A 24338-nucleotide genomic window follows, 5' to 3' on the forward strand; every position below is an offset into this window, starting at 1 on the left:
TAATGCGATGTACTCAGCTGCCGGTGGTCAGTCGGATAACGCCCAGGGAGAGACATGATAAATGACACGCGGCGCTTCCCTGACAGGAGTTCAGCGACGCGGCCAATGGCGGCGCTCCGCTTCGTACAGGGTTTCACCGCTCAGACACGCAGGGGTGGGACCGAAAGACTCCATCATTAACGACTGTGTCTATGGGCGGACATGACACAGGGTATAGTAACGACTCATGGTTTCATACAGAGGTGGGCAGTGTAGCGTCTACAAGATCATGTCGAAATTGCTGTTTGGAGGATATGCAAGTTTACATTAATGAGTTTATCTCCAATGTCAGAAAATGATTGATATGAGTGAGTGCAACAATTGGACAAGAAATGGTTGGAAAATGGGGGAAAAACTGGGAAAAATTAAGATAAGAAGACAAGAAGAAGAACATGTGTGTGTTGTTTGTTTGTGTGTGTGTGTGTTCTTGTACTTGTGAGGACCAGTTTGAGTTTTTAACAAACAGAGTGAGGACATTTTTGTAAAGTGAGGACATGGGTGGTCCTCACTTACTTAAAGGACTGTTTGAGGTTCAAGATGTGGTTTTAGGGTTAGGATTCAGGTTAGGGGTAGGGTCAGGGTTATACATTATGTCTATGAGTGTCCTCACTAAGATATAAGTGCAAGATTCTGTGTGTGTGTGTGTTTGTGTGTGTTTGAGTTATTTTCTGCCCTTTAAACTAAGATGTTTGCAGCACATTTTTCCCCAGTCGTTGTTTCATCTATTTTTAGTTATTAATTGTGCAAAAATCAAAGTCTTAAAGCCGTACTAAGTAACTCATGCCCCAAGAGGCCATTAGCGTCACTGCAGGTGTCATAGCATGTTACGTTTTTTTTTACTCATTAATTGTCCGTGAGAGTAAATACTACGCTGACAGAAAAGACAAAGGGAGAGAGGGATATTGTACATCCAATTACACAATGGAGATATTTTTTTTCACTTAAACCTGGCTGTAAATACTGTTTAAGTGGCTCTAGCCCGCAGCTAGCTTTGCCCATTAGCCTGTTAGCTTCTTCTTCGTGATTCCATTAGTGTGTATTAGGGCCTCCAACCCAGAGCAGGGAAAGTTACAAGTGTGGTTTTCTGGCCAGAGACACCAGGGTGAGGTGAAAGACCCCCCCAAATCATCCCATTAACACTTGTATTACTCCCCGAGGGACTACGGAAAGGATTTATTAAGGTAAACAAGTTACGTAGAACTGCTTTAAATGTCTTTTAAACGACTAGAATTGGATTCCAGCTGTCATTAAATCTTAATTTCATGGAAAATACTGAATTGCTCTTCTATTTTCACAGCACAAGTCCATTCCAAGTACAAAAAATATGGTCTAAAACATATTCAATGGTAGTTTTGGCTGACGTTATCCACACTTTTGGGGCTTAAAAGTTGCCGTTGTGTCTAATTTCCCCTCTTTCTTCTATTTAATGGATTGTCCACAAATCTTGAGACATTATTTGCGCTTGTGGCAGCAAAAAAACGTAGAGTTTGGGGATTGAAAAGGCATCAGTGGCGGTGGTTTCTTTGGGAACTCTATTCAAACTGCCTCCTGTCTGTGTGTTTGCGTCTGAATGGGCCATCGCCTCCTGTTGGGACAAAGTTAATTAAAACCTACGGACTCCGCATCTCCCTTGGCGACTAAATGAAAGTCTTTTGGCACAGAGTGAATTAATGAGGGTACTTTTTGTTGTTGTTGTTGCCATTTTTCCCCCGTTTTCATTTATGAAGGATGATAAATAAAGTCCGGTCATGACAAAATACTTCATACGAACATTACTTTTAATGCAACTCGAAAACAGCAGTGTTATTGTCATCTGCACAAGCAAACGAATCCATCAGAAACGTCATTTACTCGTTACTGTAAACTCATTGTTTCTAAAATCTATCAAGATGGATATTGAGGTACAACACGCATCAATATCCTCCTAAGCAGCTGGGTCGTAAATTACCCCTCTATCTGATGACTGGCTGGCTGCGTCTCCTCATCTTTGTGCCCAGATGCCACAAATTATCCGCCGCTGCCAATCAGATAATGGAACAGAAGCGACCGAGCCATCACTCACGGATTTTTAACCAGCTTGGGACTGAGAAAACGGAGATGATTAGGTCAGAGCCCGGGACGGCACAGGGCAGGCGTTTAGCGCTGTGGTCCGACGCTTTGGCACCGCATCGAGGACCTCGTGTTGTTAATCAAACCCAGATAAATGTACGGAGGTGCCTTGGAGGTTCCTTTTTAGGCGACATTTTGCATTTGTTATGTTACATTTCAGATTTCACGTCTTCATCACTATCTTGCGCTTTCCTGGTTTGATAATGCTTTGTTGAGCTAAAACAGCTTATTCAAAATCCTCTGTACTTAAAGGGATATTTCAGGATTTTTGACATAGGGCCTCATTTCCTAGTTATCCAGAGTGTTGCTGATTTCTGGAGATATTTTTGTTTTTTAATGCATGTAGTCCTTATATTTGAAGAGGTTAGCGGCGCTAGGCTAGTGCTAGGCTAGTGCATGTCTATGGAAACTAGTAGCCTGCATTAAAAACCTCTTCAAAATCATGGGCTCGTCCTCCAAATGTTGCCATATCTGATTCGTAGAAAGCTCCTTTGTGGATTCCACGTGTCGTAATGCCGGCCGCAGGTAAACAAACTACTGTAGATCCAGTAACCGAGCAGATCACTCCGCCGCTGCGTAGCTTACAACCAGGAAGTTGACGCTGCTCAAATATAAGTTGCAAAATGGTAATATTTCGAAAAATATTCAGTCAACACAGACATTTATATGGGTAGTCTGGTGTTATAAGTGATTTGCCTCAGCTGCACTGTGCTTGGGTCAGACTGTTTTAATGCAGGCTACTAGCTACCATAGACATGCACTAGCCTAGCACTAGCCTAGCATCACTTAACTCTTCAAATATAAGGACATAGAAATAAAAAGGACAAGGCGTTAAAGCCTAACGTTTGCAGACAGTTAGCAAGTCAGCTAGTCCGGGAGACTTTTCAGAGTCAATTAGCTTGATCAATGTATTTTCCTATAGCCGTTAGCACTAGCCAAACATCGCGAATTATGAACACTCCTGGTGTTTTCAGCTGTTATCAACCAATCAACCTCATTTAGCATGAGTTCAAAGCCTAGTTAGAAATCACTAATGAATGTACAGACCTTTTGAGATTAGCGTCTAAAAGTCTCTACTGAGCTTAAATTCAGTTAAGCTTTTTTTTATGTGGGGTGGCATACACATCCACTAGCCACTAAACTTCATCTTATAATATGTTAATGATAAAGACACCACAGAACTTCCCCATATGTTAGTATTGCACCTGACTTCCCTATTATTGAACAAAATGTGCATATTTGTAGGAACAGGCTCAGATAGCTAAAGGCATTTCCGTGATTGCCGGACTGTCTTCTACAAGTGAATAACTGGCACTCGAAGCTAGCCGTTAGCATGTAGCATGAAGCTAAGGTTAGAATAATGGTTAGCATTGCCCATTATATGTACAAATTTGGGCCGTTGAACCACATAATCCTTTTCCATGTCTCTGTATTTTATATAGACGAGTGATTATCCTAATAACTAGGCTAATATTGACAATACAAGAGTCCTCCTTGCCTTGAGGAACTAGAAGAGGATGCACCTTGTTACTTGTACTTAAAGTTCAAAACACATCCATCGACTTCCAGGTGAACAAGGTGTTTTAATGTGTTATATTCTAAGCCGCCATTGCCCCGTCTGCCTCTTCGTGCGTCTCTCTCTTTATTCCCTCCTTGTTCACCGTTGGCCTCTGAAGCATGTTGTGAATGAATGCTTTGAGTCTGGGAGCCTCTCTCTCGGGCAGACAGGCTGGCGATGGTTTTATGTCCCTTTTTAGTGCCGTCCCGGCTTAAGTACGGCCCCCTGCTGGTCACACGGCTGCACTGTCGCCCGCGCCCATCCGGTGGTGAGGGCTTTTTTGAGGGGGATGGGACGGGACTGGACCGGCATCAGCGCATGAGGCGAAGACAACAAGTAGCAAACAGACTAAAAAGACTTGAAGAGGGATTTAAATCCTTGGATAAAATGAGAAAGTTGCACCAAATCATGCACAAAACAACCTGGAAACATTGCATTGGGTTTCAAGTATTGTAAAATTAGGGCTGTTTTCATGGCAATAAACCAATCAGACAAGACAATAACCCTTTGTCAAGCAATAGCAAATGTATTGTGTCATGACATGGGCGGTCAGGAGTTTGTATCGACACAACTATGACCCAATAGCAAGACTTAATATCTGGACCAAAATGAGGCAAAATTGAACTTGATTAGAACCATTCTGACCTGGGCGTGAAAAAGCATGGACAAATTACCATCTTAAGTGAGATAAATGACTTGGATAATAAAGGTTCTTTACGTTAAATTTGAGTCAGTTCTAAGATAAGACAATGATAATGCCAAAGGAACAAGCATGAAATCCACTTGAAATCTGAGAAATTATGCTATCTTAAAGGGGCTAGATGCAAGTTAGCCATTTTATACTCACTACTGCCACCTCAGGTCTTTTGTGTAACTGCAGCTTCTATATTAAGCTCGTGCATGACGGCACTTCGGACACGAATTAACACCTTTTTGAATGACAGTGCAGGATTTTAGAGGCAGTTGTGGTGAACAGATCTGGGCTCATTCTACACATTAGGACATGGCTGGAACATGTAGGGGAGGCAAATACTTAGTTTAAACATTTTTAAACTCCGTATAGTCCCTTTAAGATCAAGATTCCATTGGCGACAAGAAGACCAGACCAAATCTATTCAAACTAGAAACACTTTCAAACTTTATATTTAATGTCTTAATTCAAGTGAATTTATGTCATTTCTTCCTTAAAGAGGCTAGATGCAAGTTGGACATTTAATGCTCCCTACAGCCACCTCAGGTCTTACGGGTAACTGCGCCTTCTATATTAAGACAAAAACGTGAAAAAAAAACAAAAACACATATTTGGCTAAAACCCGTCAAGACGAAGCAAGAGGTTAAAGCAGCATTATGTAACTTTTTTCCCCCTAGCTATACGTTTGTGAAAAGCGAGGGACTGAAAACACATATACATTTTTACAGTGCGTAATTTCTTCCTCACGTCTGCAGCGGAACACCACTAACAGCCCGGTTTTATACAGATAATCTCGTGCTTCAAATCTCTTCATTAAAACTGGGCCACGGCATTCACAGCCACAAAACCGCAGCGATCTATACGGTCTGACCCCCCGCGGAGTTTAATTCTCTCATGCGGTTACCATAAGCCGATTGCACGGGGGAAAACGCACCATAAAATGTACGTCTGAGTTAGAAAAATCCCTTTTTTGGAGGGGGACATATTGGATTACGTTTTTTTGTATCAAGTGCCTATACGGACCGCCTGCAGAGAAGGCGTCTGCGGGATGTTCTTCTGGTTGAACTGTACATTTGAATTTGTATAGTTAAAGATTATGATTAGGCGACGCATACAATAAATACATTCATCTTCTGGCTGAAAGTCCTTTTATCTGAACATCAAGCACATCATTTAGAAACCTAATTTTTACCTTAGTTAATGTGTGCTGAGAGAGAAGATGTTGAACTTTGTGACAGTTTTTGTTCCATGTGGATAGTTCCAGCCTTTACAGGGATATTAACCTCTTACCCCCGAGCCTGAACCAAGTGCATTTTTCTCCAGTTCTGCTATACCCACATCTAAAAGCTTCAGTCAATAGGCCAGTGCTTTTTGTCACTTTTTTGTCATGTTTTTGTAATTTTTTTGTCACATTATTGTTATTTTTTCACATTTTTTTGTAATTTTTTGTTATGTTTTAGTATTTTTTTTGTCACATTTTTGTATTTTTTTGTCCTATTTTTGTAATTTTTTTTGTCACATTTTTGTAATTTTTTTTGTCATATTTTCGTAATTTTTGGTCATATTTTAGTAATTTTTTTGTCACATTTTTGTAATTTTTTGTCACATTTTTTTGTCACATTTTTGTCATTTTTTTGTCACATTTTTTGTAATTTTTTGTCATATTTTTGTATTTTTTTGTCCTATTTTTGTAATTTTTTTTGTCACATTTTTGTAATTTTTTTGGTCATATTTTCGTAATTTTTGGTCATATTTTAGTAATTTTTTTGTCACATTTTAGTAATTTTTTGTCACATTTTTGTAATTTTTTTGTCACATTTTTGTCGTTTTTTTGTCACATTTTTTGTAATTTTTTGTCATATTTTTGTCACATTTTTTGTCACATTTTTTGTCACATTTTTGTATTTTTTTGTCCTATTTTAGTAATTTTTTTGTCACATTTTTGTAATTTTTTTTGTCATATTTTCATAATTTTTGGTCATATTTTAGTAATTTTTTTGTCACATTTTTGTAATTTTTTGTCACATTTTTGTAATTTTTTTGTCACATTTTTGTAATTTTTTTGTCACATTTTTTGTAATTTTTTGGCATATTTTTGTCACATTTTTTGTAATTTTTTGTCACATTTTTAATTTTTTTGTCAGGTTTTTGTCATTTTTTTTGGCTCTTTTTGTTCCTTTTTTTTATCTCTTTCTCATCCTCATTTTCGTCACTATTTTGAAGCTTTTCTGTTGTTGTTGTGCTTGGTTCAGGCTGAGATTAAGAGGTTAACCGTACACCATGTCGCAAATTCAGCATTTTGACGGTTACCATAGAAACCACAATAGAATCCTCAGCTGCACCAACTCAATTTTGCACTATAGACTGTTAACAATGTTGTGATGTCATGTGAACGCAACCTATAGTGGCACATGACAGATTGAAATGAATCCCACTGTAAATCCCGTCAGTCGTGAACACGGCCCGTTAAATATTGTAAGGTTGACGCTCGACCTTGACTCATCTTCTTAACCAATGGAGATTATTGCGCCATATAGGCAGAAGCAGCTTATAGAGGCCATACTGTTTCAGGATGCAATTAACAGCATTAGCCCTGGTCCTCAATGACACTAATTACACAGAGAGCAGATGTGCCCAGTGCCCAGACCAGTGCCCTCTCTGTAGGATGGATATAAACTATCCCACTTATTACTTTTCAACGCTCAAAAGACAAATATAAAGTAGTATTTCAAGCACATCAGGACCTTTCATTCATTCAGAGCTACTAGAATAAACAGTCGTGGCAGATTTAGTGCTGTGTCGGCTGGCGCTGTTGGGAACCGTCCATGGCACTTTTTAAGAAAAAAAAAAAGCTGACGAAATCCCTCACAAGGCTCTGCGGATTAACAAAATCTTCACTGGCAAAAGACGAACAAAATGAGCAATGAACGGACTCAACATGCCAGTTTCAGAGTAAGTGATGGAAGGAAACAGTATTTGGCCTAATTTGTATACAGGAAAACACAAGAAGTAACAATATGATGTCTTGGAATGGCACAATTGACTAACATGTCCAGTGGAACAAAAAATGGCTTACTGCATGAATAAAGCCAAGTTAATTTTCATATTCATATCTGTCCTTCAACTAAGAGAAAAGGAAAACGCGTAATAGCAATGTCTCAAAGCTTTGTAAACAGAAGTCGCTATATAATTTTCTTCCCTGGTTTCTTGTTCTATTTAGTCTACCTTCGAGTGGGTGAAGTGTCTTACCCAAGGGCACTACAACAAGAGTGAAAGCCTGTATGGTAAATATTTCCAATTACAACAACAATACAAAAAGTAGGCGAACAACCTTTCCCTATGAGCTATAGCTTTACTGTCTATTCTGGCTCATACAGAGAACCCATGTGCACAAAATCATGTACAGGGCAACATCAAATGTACATGTCCACAATAGGGGGCAGCAGTGGGAGGCAGAGAAGGGGAGAGTTCAGCTTCTGGTGAATGAATCTGCCCTTTTGTGAGCTGGACCTGGCACGGATGGAGATTACTATCCCTGGCGTGAAACCTCGCGTCTCGTATCAAGTCAAATTGCTGATTCGACATGGAAACATGAGATGCTAAGCTGATCCAAGAATCGCAGGCGTATCTAAACATGTTAGTAGAGCTTTAAACTACAGGAGAAACAGGGAAATGTGCTATTGTTTTGCTCATTTAAAACAGCAGTTCCAGCCTTATTGCCTCCCTGTAGTTAATATGTGAGTATCTGAACACACTCCAGTCCGGTAAATCCATTGTCAGTGCGAGGGGAGACAGGGAGAAGGGGGTGGAGGGGGTGATAAACTGCCAAGACTCTGTCAGAAAACGCCTGAAGTAGGTCGCAGTGGCACAGGGGAGAGAGAGAGGGATAATGAAGTCTCTAACCCCGAGTGTGCGAGCTGTAAGTGGGTCAGTGGGTGTCCGTCAGCTGCTGCCTCTCTGCCCATTACGCAGGGAGAGACGGAATAGACCTCTAGAGCGGACCATCTCGTGGCAACAGCGCGGCAGCCATGTTTGAGCAACACAGTGCACATGTAACAGGGTTTTCCGCAGGGCTTTGTAAAGGAATTAAAGAAACTGAGCCAAAATTAAGGCCTTGCATGTCAATAGAAAGCACCAAATTTGATCCAAAAACAGAGGAGGTACTACTTGGTTTCATTATTTGAGTAAAAGTAGAGATACTACGTGTCAAATGCAGAAGAAAATACTTAAGTAGAAGGTACAGATCAGTTTAAACAACTGTTTTTGATAACTTCTCAGCTTCAAAAACGTGAAAATTGTGGACAAATTCCCCTTCTGTACGACAACACAACGGGGACAAAACATTGTCCTTGTGGCGAGCCAATGGCATTTGACTTTCCGTCCACACAGTGCCACTTACAGGTATAGATTGTGCATTATAAAGAAACTAGGCCAAAATTAAGGCCTGATATCTCAATAGAAAGCACCAAATTTGATCCAAAGACGTTGGAGGTGCTACTTGGTCTCATCATTTGAGTAAAAGCAGAGATAATACTAGTCAAATGCAGAAGAACATTCTTAAGTAGAAGGAACAGATCAGTTTAAGTAAGAGTTTTTGATAACTTTTCAGCTTCAAAAACATGAAATTAGCGGAGAATTTCCCCTTCTGTACGATAACACAACGGGGACAAAACATTGTCCTTGTGGTGAGCCAATGGCATTTGACTTTTCATCCACACAGCGCCACTTACAGGTATAGACAGTACATTATTAAGAAACTAGGCCAAAATTAAGGCCTTGCATCTCAATAGAAAGCACCGACTTTGATCCAAAAACAGTGGGGGTGCCACTTGGTTTCATTATTAGAGTAAAAGTAGATATACTACAAGTCAAATGCAGAAGAAAATACTTAAGTAGAAGGTACAGATCAGATTAAACAACTGTTTTTGACAACTTTTCAGCTTCAAAAACAGACAAATTCCCCATCTGTACGATAATACAATGGGGACAAAACAACGTCCTTGTGGTGAGCCAATGGCATTTGACTTTGCGTCCACACAGCGCCACTTACACTTCATAGATTGTGTATTATTAGGCTTTTAAAATGAACAAAACACATTTCAAAGTGGAGTGATACTAGAAAGTTCTCAACAAAACTTTACTCATGGCAAGTACAGAGCCTTAAAAACTTAAATACAGTACTTTAAGTAAATTTACTTTGTTATTGATTAAGAATGGCATGGCTCAGCTAGATATGGTTGCTATTATCATGGATGTTGATAGCGTATAAACCTGCCAACACAGTAGTAAAAGAGACAAACTGCAGTATAAACATTGAACATATGAATTGGTATATCACTTATTTTGGGACATTAAAGGTACTTCTCTTGCGTTGAGAATCTCACAACATGGCGTCCGTCGGTTGCTAAGTGCGCTCTGGAGTTATTCCCTGCCGCTCTCTCCGGTCGCTCCTGTCATTAGCTCGGACACAGTTGGTATAAAACGTGGCCCGGTGCCCATAAGCTCCAGGGAGAGGGGGCGAAACCTAAACTTGTTTTTCCAGGAAGAGTCAGAATACCACAGGAACTCCACCGCCCCAAATCCCCCACAAGCGCTGTACGTGAACCTCACTCTTTCATCCATTAGATTAGATAGAAATGTAAGCTTTTTAATATTAAAAATGAGAAAAGTTTGCATCATTGTCAGCAGAATGTTCAACGAAATCTCAAAATATGTGCTCAGTATATAAAAATTTGATCAGGAAAGTTATGAGACAATCATCAAGTAGACTTTAGTGAACTGGGTGCACAATTTAAAGAGAAATATTAAGGTAAATAGTACTTAATCATGTTAAAGTTACTTCATAAAGCAGATCTAAAACAGGTATTGAAGGTATTGCACAGGCCCTAAAAGAGGAACATGCAAAACGAAGACAAACTAAATGCATATAGAAACAATAACAACATTTAAACAAACAAGGTTCTGCTGGTATTGAAAGCCAACAACTTTTCAATAACGACCTCAAAATAAATGTATGACATTAGACGCCCCCAATTCAGAAAGTCCAACTTAGGGAGGATGTTTGTTCTGGGGAAATGTCGCACTTTCATAGTAGGTCTTCTTCCCAACTTTCAATATATTTATAGCCCAAAATAGCTCTTATACTAAAATAGCACAAACACACTCTGCTTGGGTGCTCATAAATGGTAAACAATGGTTAGCAAAGATAAGTACATGGAGAAATAATGAAGGATTTGTTTACCAGTGCTTTACAAACTGTTTAATAATGCAAAGTTACCAAATCTACCACAAAATAAAATGAAAGAATATAGCAAAAGTGAACATTTCATCACATTTCGACCTGCGTTAATACACAATGTGGCTCAAACAGGGAGCGATTAAGTTTACACGGCCGTGAACTGACTGTAGTGCACTGTACTTGTGTCATAGAGCCCTGTCCTGCCCTGACTTCACCTTCTCCGAGGCCATGGGCAGATCGTTTTCAGGTGTCGAAAGGTGACAACTGTTTCTAACCGCGAGGCCAATCCTACATCTCACCTCGAGTGTCTCCGCTGAGCAGTGCCTGTGCCAAATACGCTGTGGTTTGTAGGAGGTAAGGTGAAGTCCTTTATAAACAAGTATGAGGAAATGGCATGTAACAGATGTGTTGTTGCATTAGCAGCGTTACTATAAGGTCACCCCTGTCCCCCTTTTGGTTGCATTGCACTGCCACGTCCCGTCTATTTGCATAATGGAGATCATTTTTCTCACTTAAACTTGGCTGTAAATACTGTTTAAGTGGCGCTAGCCTGCAGTTAGCTTTGCCCGTTAGCCTGTTAGCTTGTTCTTCGTGAGTCCATTAGTGTGTATTGGGGCCTCCGGGTCGGAGCAGGGAAAGCTGCAAGTGTGGTTTTCTGGCCAGAGACACCGGGGAAGATGAAAGACCCCCCAATCATCCCATCAACACTTGTATTACCCCCAGAGGGACTACGAAAAGGATTTATTAAGGTAAACAAGTTACTTAGTACTGCTTTAAAGGAATTGTGCCAAAATGAAGGCCTTAAATGTCACTGAAAAGCATCACAGTTGTTTCAAGTCGGCAATACATCTAAATGTCTTTGTCTTTTATGCCAAGTAAGGTCCAAAGATGACATTTTCAGTCCGTTTTGCACAATTATTATGCCCATTTTGCTATATCTAATAGATTTGCTACTTTTAAGGCATTAAAAAAAACTTAATTTTGCATGAAATGTACAATACTGTGTCCTAACTTTCTGGATTACATTATTTTGTGACCTATTTCTATCTGTGTTTGTGATTTTGGGCCAAAATAGTAAAGGAAACGCTTCAATGTAATCTAAGCTGCTTCATTTATCAAGAGAAATTTCAGCATGTTTGTCATGATATAAAAAATATATATAATTCAGGATTTTTGACATAGGGCCTCATTTCTTTTTTTGTTTATTTCTGGAGATTTATATTTTGGCTAGTGCCAGGCTAGCACATGTCTATGGTAACAAGTAGCCTGCATTAAAAACCTCTTCAAAATCATGGGGTCGTCCTCCAAACGTTACCATATCTGATTTGTAGAAAGCTCCTTTGTGTAATATAAGTTCTTTTAAATGCAAAATGTTTATTTAAAAATGTATTCAGTCAACACAGACATTTATATTGGTAGTCTAATGTTATAACTTATATGTGGTTTGCCTCAGGTGCACTGTGCTTGGGTCAGACTGATTTTAATGCAGGCTACTAGTTACCATTGACATGCACTAGCCTAGCACTAGCCTGGCACCACTAAACTAAAGAACTGCATGAATAATAATAAAAACATATCTCCAGAAATCAACAACACTCTGGATAACTAGGAAATGAGGCCCTATGTCAAAAATCCTGAAATATCCCTTTAAGTTGATAAGAAAACTTATTCACCACTAATTAGGAATGCAGAAAAAACCCTTTGCAAACACCCATAGCCCAGGCGCAAAACTTTTCCCCGACTCTTTTGATCTTTTCTTTATAATTTATGAATGATTATGAAACTGCAATTTAATGATTGAGTACTGTTATGTATTCCTTTGATTTTCTGAAAGTAACTGTATTCTAAATACCCTCAAATGAAAGAGTAACAGTACCTGAATACAGTTACCCTAATTTGAGTATTCTATATACTGGCCACTTTTATGCATGAATATTCTGCAAATCAATGTGAACGTATTCTAATCATTCAGAATACAATACTCCGATTGGATAAAGTAACGGAATATGTTACTAAATACTTTTTAAGGTGAGTATTCAGTGTTCTGTAGCTAAATGCAATTTCAAAGCATCAAGATTCATAACTATAGAATTATGAATGATCAAACTAGAGTAGGCTGAAGCAATAAAGCTTATATGTGCCGACCCCATATTCAATTCAATACATATTTATATAACATAATAAATGTTATGGTCCACATTGCATTGACTTTGGATACAAACAATTTCTTCCTGAAGTTAACAGATACAGATACAATTCTCCCCAACACTGGCTGCTCATAACTAACTCAACAAAAATACACTGACCAAACCAAACTTTCCACAAATCCTACATCTTTTCCCAATTTCGCTCCTCCTCTCCTCTCTCTCCTGTCCAGTGACCAAACAAATGCACAATGCTACGTCAATTATTCATGCCTTCCTCCTATTAGCCGGCTAAACCAATCGCACACAGCCTCCTGCTGGCGGCTACCGGCTGCTCCGCTCTGCAGCCCTCACGACGAGGAAGAAAGCACGTCTAAACTAGGAAAAAGGTGCAAAAAAAACTTCTCAAAATCTCTACACCACATCCCTAAAGCCTGATAACAAATGCCATTTACCATGATGTTTAAACTTGCCTACCTTGCAGCCAGCGTCGCCCTCTCTTTTGCCTTTTTTGATTTAGTGATCCATTGCTTGCTCTGTCCGGTATAGGAAGGGCTACGAGTAAAACCAGAAGGAGAAGACAGATAGACACCACGCGAAGCAGCAAGAGAGCAAAGGGAGAGAGGACGGGACGGGGAGGAGGGAGCGACGAGGGGGGGGGGAGATGGAGAGAGCGGCTCGAGTTTCAAAAAAAAAAAAAAAGGTGGTGCTTAAGTGCTAGACAGCGTGGCTCGCGTCCAGGAGGATGGCTTAATTCAGTTAGTGGAGATAACGCGGTTGTGCGGGATTGAGTTGGACGTTTTGGGGCAAATATAGGAAATAAAAACATATTTAATCCCCGGTGGTTGTAGTTTAGGGGCATTAGAGGGATAAGGAGGAAGTGCACAGCGGCTCCCCACGGTGAAGCAAGCTGGCAACGAGAGAGGACGGGGAAACTGTGGAGTAAGCACATGCACTTGTTTAGATGGAGTTGTTATAGGGATACACTGGTGTTGGGCAACCTGCTTGATTTCATTACTTGAGTAAAAATACAGATACTACTGGACACATATTACTCCAACACAAGTTGTTCAGTCAAATTACTTGAGGAAAATTGCTTCAAAAACATGAAAATTGCGCCAGAATTCTCCACCGTATGGAAACACAATGGGGACAAAACCTCTTCCTTGTGGAGAGTCAGTGACATTTGACTAATGCTCATAGAGTGTGCTTCATTAGGCTTCTAAAATCAACAGAAAACACAGACAAATCTACTTTTTTACTTTGGAACCTTTATAGAAATGTAGTGGAGAAGAAAATATATATATTTATCTTCCAAATGTGGTGGAGAAGAAGTGATATGTTCTCGGCAAAAATACTAGTAAAGTGCAGATCTTCAAAAACTCTACTTGGGCAACAACAATATCGCAAAGACTAGTGAAGGATCTGAGGTCGTCTAAGTATTAGTTAATTGAAGTTGAGTTTTTTGGATCACTTTTTGCGATTCACGTGACATTACCACCCCCTGATGCCATATTGGATAATGTTTCTAATAGAGTTCGGGAATGTGATGTCATATCGCTAAGCATTATGGGGTTAGCAGATAAGATAAGATAAGATAAGATAAGATAAGATGGTACTTTATTGATCTCACAGATGGAGAAATTGCACAGCAATCGGAAACCAATGGAGATTTTAAAAGTTAAAATACTGGAGTTGTGGTTCACAGTAAAACTCTTGGACACCACAGTGTGTGAAAGGTATACGAGTAGTAACTCAATGGAAATGTATGCTAACAGCTGCAAAGATGGCGGATCTCTATGGTAACTGTGGAATTTCCTGAACTCTATACAAATAATGTCAAACTGAACCTAAATAGAAATCACAAAGCTGCTAACTTCTCATCTCTCCTGCCTTTCTCACTGCTTTGCTGTCAGAGAGAGGAAACAGGAAATGCAGCAACGTCATGAAGCATAAAGATAACAAATAAATAGCAACTGTGATTAGCTTACAGGTCTAACATAATGCAATATAGAAAGTCTTCTGGCGACTGAAAGATGCTGTGGAAATGTTTGAAACTTTCAGTGTGTATGGAAGTGGTTGGTTGGTTTAACTATGTCATTTCAAACAAAAACTGATCAAACTTTGATCAGCTTCTGCCTACTTTAAAGCACATGGAAAGCTGTCTGGCGTTGACCATGGAGATCAGCTGCGATATACGTCAGCTTGAAAAAACTGATTGTCGAGTAGAATTGGTTGGTTAACCTGAAGAAAGTTCAATCTTCAGAGCATTTCACGACACTTTTTTCCGATCTTCAGAAGCCTCTTCTTGCTCTTGTAGTGCTTTAGACTTCAAGAGCTTATGAAGATAGAAGCCAAGCGTTCTCAACTCACCCAATCCGTTCCAGTCGATAACGTCTGAACATCTCTACTACTCTGGAAACTATTCATGTTCTGGTTTTCTCTCAAATGCTGATGCTTCTGAAGAACATTGAAGTATACTTCTAGCAAATCCAATCTATTCTTAATGCTTGAAAATGTACTATCACTTATCTTGTGTATTATTATGTTGTTCCCCAAGTTCGATGCTTTAACAGCGTTTGGCCTTTCTGTGTGGAGTTTGCAAATACAAATCGAGTTTCCTCTCCTGTCCCAAGTATCCGACCGGTCCCTTGGTTGTTGCACACGGCTCCGATCCACGCTGAAGTCTGCAGCCTGTAATTTACTAACCCAAATCTGCGCACTCGAACGCATCGCCTGCCTGTGCCTCCTCTTAACATGTAGTTTCACTGCGGCTTTTCCTAAATACAGATCAACATCAACACACGGATATGAAAACTGCGTTGGTGGCCAAGCGTCTGGTGTTGGGCCGACACCGAGCGCTGACCGGAGCTGGATAACGCCGGCGTCTTACTTGACATAAAGTCATTTCATTTGATTGCTCACAGTTACCGACAAGAGAAAGGAGCTAAGGGTTATCTGATGAATTTGTATTTGAAATTGTATAAAGTTTAGCATGAAATTGTAAAGCCTTCATGTTTACAAAATCAACTTTTTTAGAGCTTTCTACTATGTTACATTGTTGCTCTCTCATCAAAAACAGACCTGGAGCTGTGTTTCGTGCTGCTAGTGCATCTTTGAGTAATTTCTGAATCTTCTTGATAAGATTAATCCTCTCATCACAAAGTAAAAACAATTACCCTGGCCTTACTAAAGCGACATGAGCCGTCAGATCTCTTTTTTTCTCTTTTTTTTTTAAACAGCTGTGCAGCAAAAGGGAGCATGAGGAGGGTGGGTAGGGGAGTGGGAGGGGCTAACAGGAAGAGGACAGGAAGTTGATGTTTTGTTTCAGCTGTTTTGGATCAACATGACACTTTCTAACCAGCAAAGTTTAGGACAGTGATGACGATGTGTTTGACATTATAATCAAACATTGATATTATGTAAGGGTTAGTGTATAGAACGCAGGTCATTATGGGGAAAATAAGTATCGACAGGGTGAACCGGACCCTGACACGAAGCGGAGGGGTCTTGTTTCGCCCTGAAGGTGCTTATTTTCCTGATAATGACCAGCGTTCTATACATTATCCCGCTTATTATACGGTCATTTGCCAACTGAACACACACAACATAAACTTCATTCACTTTTATGAAGGCCGAAACATTTGTTATGATTCCAGGCAGTGTGGCTAGGCTAGTAGCAGCAAGGCTAGCTACTTATTGCTAACCTAGCTACTTAAGGTGCAGTTGGAGAGGAGGAATGGTGGTGAGCAGTAGAACGTTGGAAAATCCCATTCAAGTCAATGGAGCGTTCTACTTGCACTGTGAAGAGCCGTATAATAAATATTATGACTTTGAAATATGTGTAGGAATTAGCAGTAGTGTCTGGGGGAGAAAGGACTGGTCAGGATTCTGAATCAGCCTCGAGTCCCCTCTCCAGGCAGAGGGGATAGGCCCTTGAGTCATTCCCAAGATAGGCCCTTGGGAATGACTCAAGGGCCTATCTCACCGGAGGAGAGTTGTGACAATGTTGCAAAACCAAGGATCCGACAGGTCTCAGACATTGTAGGGACGTCACAGAAACGTCTCACACTTTGAGGAAAACTAATAGTATTCGCGACACAACCACACCCACATGGAGACCACATGGAGACTAGAAAATGTCTCCATGTGGTCTCCGCTGAAATCAAACATCTCCAGGCGACGTATTGGAAGAAGAAGAAGAAGTCTCGAGTCTCGAACTAGTCTCCAGGCCGGTGAGATAGGCCTTTTAATGACAGAAGAGTGAAAAAAAGCTTTGACTTTTGGCAAACCACAGCTAGCAAAATGATGGCGACGTGTTGATAACCGCTTGAGCGCAGAACTGCTCAGAACGGGTCCTTTAAAGACAGTTTTCCATCTATGATACATTATAACCCAGGAAAATAGAGATCTAAGCACTTCAGTAGTACATACATAAGGGACAGCGTTAGAGGTTAAAAGCAGAAGTCAGTTTCCCCTGATGTGTCTCTCCTGAACCGGCTGACTTGGTCTTTCAGTCCGATTCAAAACTGCAAGAAAAAAAAAAGTGCTTGATCACAATAGTTCCTCAGTGAAGGTCAGAGCAGCAAATTCCTGATACTGTTCGCCTGACCAGTCACCGGGAATCCAAGAGAGGAGAGAGACAGAGAGGGGGGGGGGGAGAGGAGGAGTGTACTGTCCCTTCAGGCTGAACTTTCTCTGTAACCAACGCCGTAATTAGCCGGTTTCATCCTCGAGTCTGTCACAAGTGATGGATGGTTGTCTCTATGTTTTGCACAAAGGAGCTTAAGGAATCATGCCTTGAGTTTAGCACCTTAGAGCGCCACAGTTGCTGCAGTAAATGAAACTCTCCTGTCGAAATTGCTTCTCAAAATAGTCTTCTCTCAAATCTAAATGCTCCTGGTTGTGTTTGAAATGCACTGTGGGCTGATTCTAGTCTCGGGGCAGATAGAGATGTCACAATTTCAAATGTTTGTGTCAAAATTACTGTGATATTCATGATAATCGACCTAATGAAAGGAAACAACTGATATTTTTAGTTTTTGTCTTTACCTTTACCTTTATTATCATGATAATTATGATTATTAGGCCACTATCTAGTCTGGGCTATATACTGTATTATCAAAACTTATTATACGGCTCGTCACAATGCAAGGAGAACGCTCCATTGACATGAATGGGATTTTCCAACGTTCTACTGCTCATTTTTTTTCTGATAGAGGATCTCGGAAAAAAATTATGACCGCTGCCAATAGTGACGGAGTTCATGCTTGTAATACAGGACTTTCATATCACTACGCACGTAGCGGTCGAGGACACCATCTCTGTCCTCGTCCATTAGAGAGGAGTTGAAGGAATCGCTCGTGAAGTTAACAGGAGTCCAACTTTCAACTTACCCAGAGATTCTCCACCATTCCTCCAACTGCACCTTCAACTAAGTAGCTAGGCTAGCAATAAGTAGCTAGCCTTGCTGCTACTAGCCTAGCCGCACTGCCTGGAATTATAACAAACGTTTCCAAGGAACACGCAAACTGTTGGGAACTATTTTCCGCGGAAATAATTAAACAAACCTTTCAGCCTTCATAAAAGTGTATGAAGTTTATGTTGTGTGTGTTCAGTTGGCAAATGGCCATAAAATAAGCAGGATAATGTATAGAACTCTGGTCATTATCTGGAAAATAAGTACCTTCAGGACAAAACAAGACGGTTCGCCCTGTCAGTACTTATTTTCCCGATAATGAGCAGCGTTCTATACATTACCCTGACTTGTGTATCATTAAAGTAGTGGTATCAGGACTTTATTGGGAATTTTGCAAATTGTTACTTTGACTTGGACATATATAGCGAAGGATTATCTCAACGATGTTGTTTCATATTCGACGGATTGGCGGCTTTTGCTACAACTTTCCAAAGACAGGCTTTGCATGTGGGATACCCATCAGTGATAGCAACACCGTGGTTATCTTTTGGATACACAAAGTGGTCCCACACTGCTGTCTTCAATCGTTTTTTGGGTGGATACGTCTCTGGAGCATAGCACCTCACACGAAAGATTACAATAGCATCTAAATATCTTACATTTAACCTATTGTGCCCTGGTTAATCTTGACATTCCTTGTCGCAAATATAATAGGAATACCGGGTGCTATTCCACACACGTGAGCCAGAGACCTAATACTGTAAATAAGTAGATTATTCCACTTCAGGCAATAATCAAGCAACTTTTTGCAAATACATTTTGAGGGTCATTTACAAAGCGTTTGCTCGGGTGAGCAGGCAGCAAAGTCGTGCAGCATTCTCGCACTTACACTCAGATTTGGGGCCCTAAAACTGCAACATGTCCACGAACAGCTATATATATATTTTCGTGGTTAGACGTTTTCAAATGTCTACAATGGCACACAGGGGATAATAGCCTTGCTTTGAAATGTTGACAGACGCCACTCCCCCATCAGCGCCCTCCCGCCTTTGAACTTGCCCTTTGCTTCACGTGCTTGATTCGAGTTAAGACAGATTAATAGAGACGCCTAATCCCGTCCACACGGCGATCACAGCGGCAGACAGCGGGAGACGGCAGACCCTCCCCCAAAACGAGACGCACAATCTGGAGAAACGCAGTGCAATCCAGGGAGCGGAGCCTTAAATCAAACTTAGATGCTTTTTTGTAAAACAAAACAGGGATAAAAAAGGATTGGTAAATCAGTGTTATTTTTTTCATTGCCTTCATGCTTTATGGTACTAAGTTTCATAAGTGGCAACCCTGGGGTAAACTGACAGAAGCGGCTGCATCAATGGGTGCTTCTCTTTGGTCCTTATGGCGGAGAGCTGATGTTCCTGTAATACCACCCCCTGGTGGCCAGAAGCGACTCTACAAGACACTTTTAAAACAGCATTCCTATGTAGACCTTGCACCATGCCACAATATTGCCCTTATGCTGGATTACCTGAATAAAACCGTGAAAGTTGGAGACAGTTGAGCACATTTTTCTCTCACAAATGCTGAGTTTACAAAGTAGATCTATGGCTGCAGAAGAAATCTCCCCTAGTACAAGAAAATAAAGCAGCTTTAACCCAGTAAGAGCCACTTTCTATACCCAAAACAACCTAAACTGCAATTATCGCACCCATCAACTCCAAAATCAATAGACAGTTCCAGCAGCGAGGCACGACACAGCAAATTTTTGTCTTTCAAATCAAGATCCAGTTGACATTTCGCACGACTCGGCTTTTTTCTCTCGGAAAAAATACACTTGCAATCCGCTGCTTAAGAGGCGTTTTGTGAGCGATTCATTCCTCAGAGCTACACCTTGTTTAACCGCTCACGGCCTGTGCGCAGACATTGATTACTTCCTGCTGATAAAAGCTCATTGCGGCACAATTTCCTCCCTTGCTTTTTTCCTTTTTTTTTTTTCCCCCCCTGCCCCGTGTTTGAGGAGGGATTCTAGATGACATAACAGAAATTTAATAGCCCCTGCTGACACGCACTGCAGTCGCAAAGCTAAAATGTGGTGCAAAGGAGCTCGGCCTAAAATCACGCACGGCTGATCTTTTACCAGGATTTATTACAGGAATCGCAGGTCTTCACTCACAAAGTTCTTCTTTTTTTTTGTATTCATTTCCCCCGAGGCAAAGTGATACAACTGAAGTGGCATAAAGTTCAGTCGAAGCTGTGAAGTGCTTATTATTACAGATGTCTAACAAGTTTACAGCAGCGAGGACCATTTGAAAGGGGCCGCATTCATGTAATTAATGTACTGTTCTCTCCAAACAGCAGTAAACGCCGCCTCCATGGGGGTAAAACCTCGCCGTGGTTCAGACAGAGCAGTGATTCTCAATTATTGCAGCTTTAGGAGCCATTTTCCACCTTTCACGACAAGCTGTGAACCACGCTTTCTACTTATAATAAAAACCATTTGACCATATAACGGCTCAATGAAATAACATTTTAATATAGTTCTGTGGATTGCAGTATTAAACACAGAGCTGACTTTTCAAAACGATGAAAAACAATTACCAGCAGGTATTTTCAGCAATGGCCCATCACTATAGGGTTGTAGTTTTACTTTAGCACCGGTCCGGGGGCCAAATGCGGCCCTTAAGACCAATTTTTGGTGGCCCTCAGGCTTCTCGTTTTATTGGCATCACCACACTGCAAAAAGTGATCTTGAAATGAGGGAAATTTTTATCTAGTTTTGAGTGCAGTGATTTCTTTGATCTTAATTTAAAGGGACGGGATGGAAGTTGTCATTATTTACTCGCCACTGCCACCTCAGGTCTAACTGCAGTCTCTATGCATGACGATGGAGATAGTTGGCATCCCAGCCCGAAATACCAACATTTTGAGTGAGAGAGCAGGACCTTTGTGGCAATTGTGGTGAATAGGTCTTGGCTCATTCTACACATTAGGACATTGCTGGAGCATGTGGGGTCGAGAACACATCATTTTATTTTTATTTTTATTCCATCTAGTCTCATTAAAGCAGTACAAAGCAACTCATGCCCCTTGAGGCCATAAGCGCCACTGCAGGTGTCGTAGCATGTTACAATTTTTTAAACACTGTTTAAGTGGCGCTAGCTCGCAGTTAGCTTTGCCTGTTGTCATGTTAGCTTCTTCTTCATGATTCTATTAGTGTGCATTGGAGCCCCTGACCCCAATACACAAGTAAACAAGTTACAGTACTGCTTTAAGTGTGAATATCATGCCTCATAAACAGATTTCAGATTTACTTTTTGCAGTGCAGTGATGGTACTTTTTACTGGAATCTTAATTCCAGACAATTAAATCTTCAAAAGCAACTATAATTGTGAGACAGAGCTTGCATTGTTCCAAGCCTAAATAAAGGATGTGCAGGGCACAGTTTAAACCTCTCTTAACCCAGTTGAATGTTTGAATGCACTCCATGAATCTGTGGCCATCAATGCTGTGTACATGTCAATATGTGGCCCTCAGTGGAAAAATGTTTGGACACCCCTGCTTTATAAGATATCATTTCGCTCTTCTCTTCCTTACCTTCACCTAAGTTTTTCTATTTTTTTCTGACAATCATGCTCTTTTTCATTGCATCATGACAGTGGATTGACCATAGACAAGATCAGCTAATCATAGCATGAGACGGACTGCATTCATCGATCTTTCCCAACATTGCAGGATTAAAGGGGGTCCTACCTGCAGATTTGGGGGTGAACTTGTCCCGGTTGGCGGCGCACACGGCCAGCAGCCTGTAGCCCAGGTCCAGGTCGAAGCCCTGCTGCGCTGACACTCGACTCACCACCTGCAACCAACAGGAAAACTGATTAGCATCGAGCATGACGGGAAAGGAACATTATCACAATCTGTAACTCAAACAGTAACAGCCGGGACTAGAAGGAATCTTGCAACATGTTTTTTCTAACTTTGACTTAGTTTGATGGGAAAATGTCTGTAGGAGAATTAACCATAATTAACCATACTCCAGTAGCACTTTTATTTGTCATATGATTTGGCTCCTTACATACAGTATGGGTGCCTGGTGTTAGGCCTGTCACAACAACATTTACACTGATATATTGAGGTAGCAGCTCTGTCTGTCGAGCTACAGCAGGATTTACTAAAGATCTGCTTCACTAAATTAACCCATCAAAGAAGAAACAGAAAAACCTTCCTCTGTGATTTTTACAGTTTGTAATATTAACAGAGCCTCAGTCTGAGTCAGTGTTTAAGCTGCTCAAGACATTAGCATGCTAACGGTTAGCAACTGTAGCACTGACTAACTGGCTCAATAAATCAGGCTAGAAAAAGGATATTGAAAAATCCCACAAAAAAGTCCAAATATTGTTAAGTACACGACTGTAAAGTTTGGAGTCTGTAGGACAGGGGTAGGCAAGTTTGTGTCATGGAGGGCCAAATTTCTTCATTGCCAAAACACCAAGGGCCGAAACTCACAATTTTAGCCCAAAGTAAAGCACCTTTTCTCTACAAATATAAGATTTGCTTGTAATATATGACCTAATGGGGTGTTTTGCTGGGAAATGTGAAAATATTGACAGTATTATCCACATTGTAGAGTCCTTTTCATGTATTTGGTCTCTGATTTATGAATAAATGTTTCTTCAAAATTCTCTTGGGGGCCAAAGGTTTTATGCTGGAGGGCCGAATTTTGCCTCTGGGCCTGACGTTGCCTACCCCTGCTGTAGGAGCTACTAAAGTGGAGATATAGTTGCAAGAATGTAATGAAAGTTTTGTAACTTCTGTGCATGCATGTGTAAAGTATTGAGTCAGTGTTTAAGCTGCTCAAGACGTTAGCATGCTACCGGTTAGCAACTGTCATCAATCAACTGTCAATGGCTTCAACACGACAAACACATGTGTGGCTCACATCTATGAACACTGAGGAAATACTGCAGTAACAGCTCAGCTCTGACCTCTGTCACATGTTGTATTCAAGCCTATGTTTGGAGTGTGGTTTAGGTTTAGGTTTTCTCTCGGAGAGGTCGGAGATAAATGCTAACCGGTAGCATGCTAACGCCTTGAGCAGCTTAAAAACTGACTCACTGGTTTCTTCACTTAAACATGCATCTCTGAGGCCATGTTTTTGCTGTTATCTTCTCGAGCAATGATTATGAGTACATAAATTGCCAATGTTGTAGTACTGCATAATTCTACTTAGGTATTCAAAATGGCCGCCATAACAACAAAAGTCACATGTGTTGTTCATTGGTCAGTTGAGGGACAGTATATCAATATAGTTATTATTGTGACCGGTTTACATGGCATAAGTATTTGGCTCTAATATTACTGTATCCTTGAGCCACACACATGGCCTGAGGCAGTTGCAGAAGAAAAATCAACCTGTCCCAGATATTTATGTTAAAATATTGTAACCTTTCATGCATGTTTGATTTGTTCTGACGAGGAAAAACTCTAGAAATGTCCAATATCCTATCAGTAATGTACGGCCGATGTGTGAGTCGTTAAAGCTTGCGGGACACGTCAGCTCGAGTCGCTCTCCGCATTTCTCTGCGTTTGAACCCCGTCCCCGAGCTTCAAACGGGCCCGCCCTGACCCGCACTTATCATTCCCACATGGCGAGCGAACGGGGGCCCCGGCGCTGTGACCCCACTGAGAGCCCGGCCATTACCGAGACACGCTAACAGGCCACTGGACGTAAATCTATCCTGTTTAGAGTCAGATTTACTGTAGCTATTATCTGTTAAAAGGGGGCATTCTGGGGTTGAGCAAAGGGGCAACGTCTGGTGCAGTTTCAGAAATATTTTTATTTTATTAAGTACTGTCTTCGAAGTACACGCTGTACTATCCTGCAGTGTCTGTATATATTGATGTTTTGTTTGAGATTGTGGGTCTTAAAGTTATTTGGGCTCATACATCATACATTACAGATCAAGCAGGTTCTTTAAAATGCATAATCACAGCATTTATAGTTAATTGGTTTCCCTTCCCTCGTTACAGGATGTTGCAGGATCACAAATATACTTAGGGTGAGACACTGCAAGTGAATCAATATGTGAGCCTCTTTTTTTGCAGTTCAAAGCTCAATAAATCAGGCTAAGAAAAAGATATTG

The 24338-nt window shown here is 40.7% G+C and overlaps 1 protein-coding gene and 1 long non-coding RNA gene across 2 annotated transcripts in view; one reads left to right on the forward strand and one right to left on the reverse strand.

Annotated features, from left to right (window-relative positions):
- Positions 1 to 24338, forward strand: part of LOC306978668 — a 428827-nt gene that overhangs the window by 282295 nt on the left and 122194 nt on the right. The window lies entirely within an intron of this gene.
- Positions 1 to 24338, reverse strand: part of LOC306978658 (zinc finger MIZ domain-containing protein 1-like) — a 69398-nt gene that overhangs the window by 14773 nt on the left and 30287 nt on the right. The window contains exon 4 of the mRNA XM_079577314.1: positions 21946 to 22051. Coding sequence (XP_079433440.1) covers positions 21946 to 22051 — 106 coding nt within the window. The remainder of the gene's footprint in view (positions 1 to 21945; positions 22052 to 24338) is intronic.

This window comes from Gobius niger (genome assembly GCF_951799975.1).
Source record: "Gobius niger genome assembly, chromosome: 19".
Taxonomy (NCBI): domain Eukaryota; kingdom Metazoa; phylum Chordata; class Actinopteri; order Gobiiformes; family Gobiidae; genus Gobius; species Gobius niger.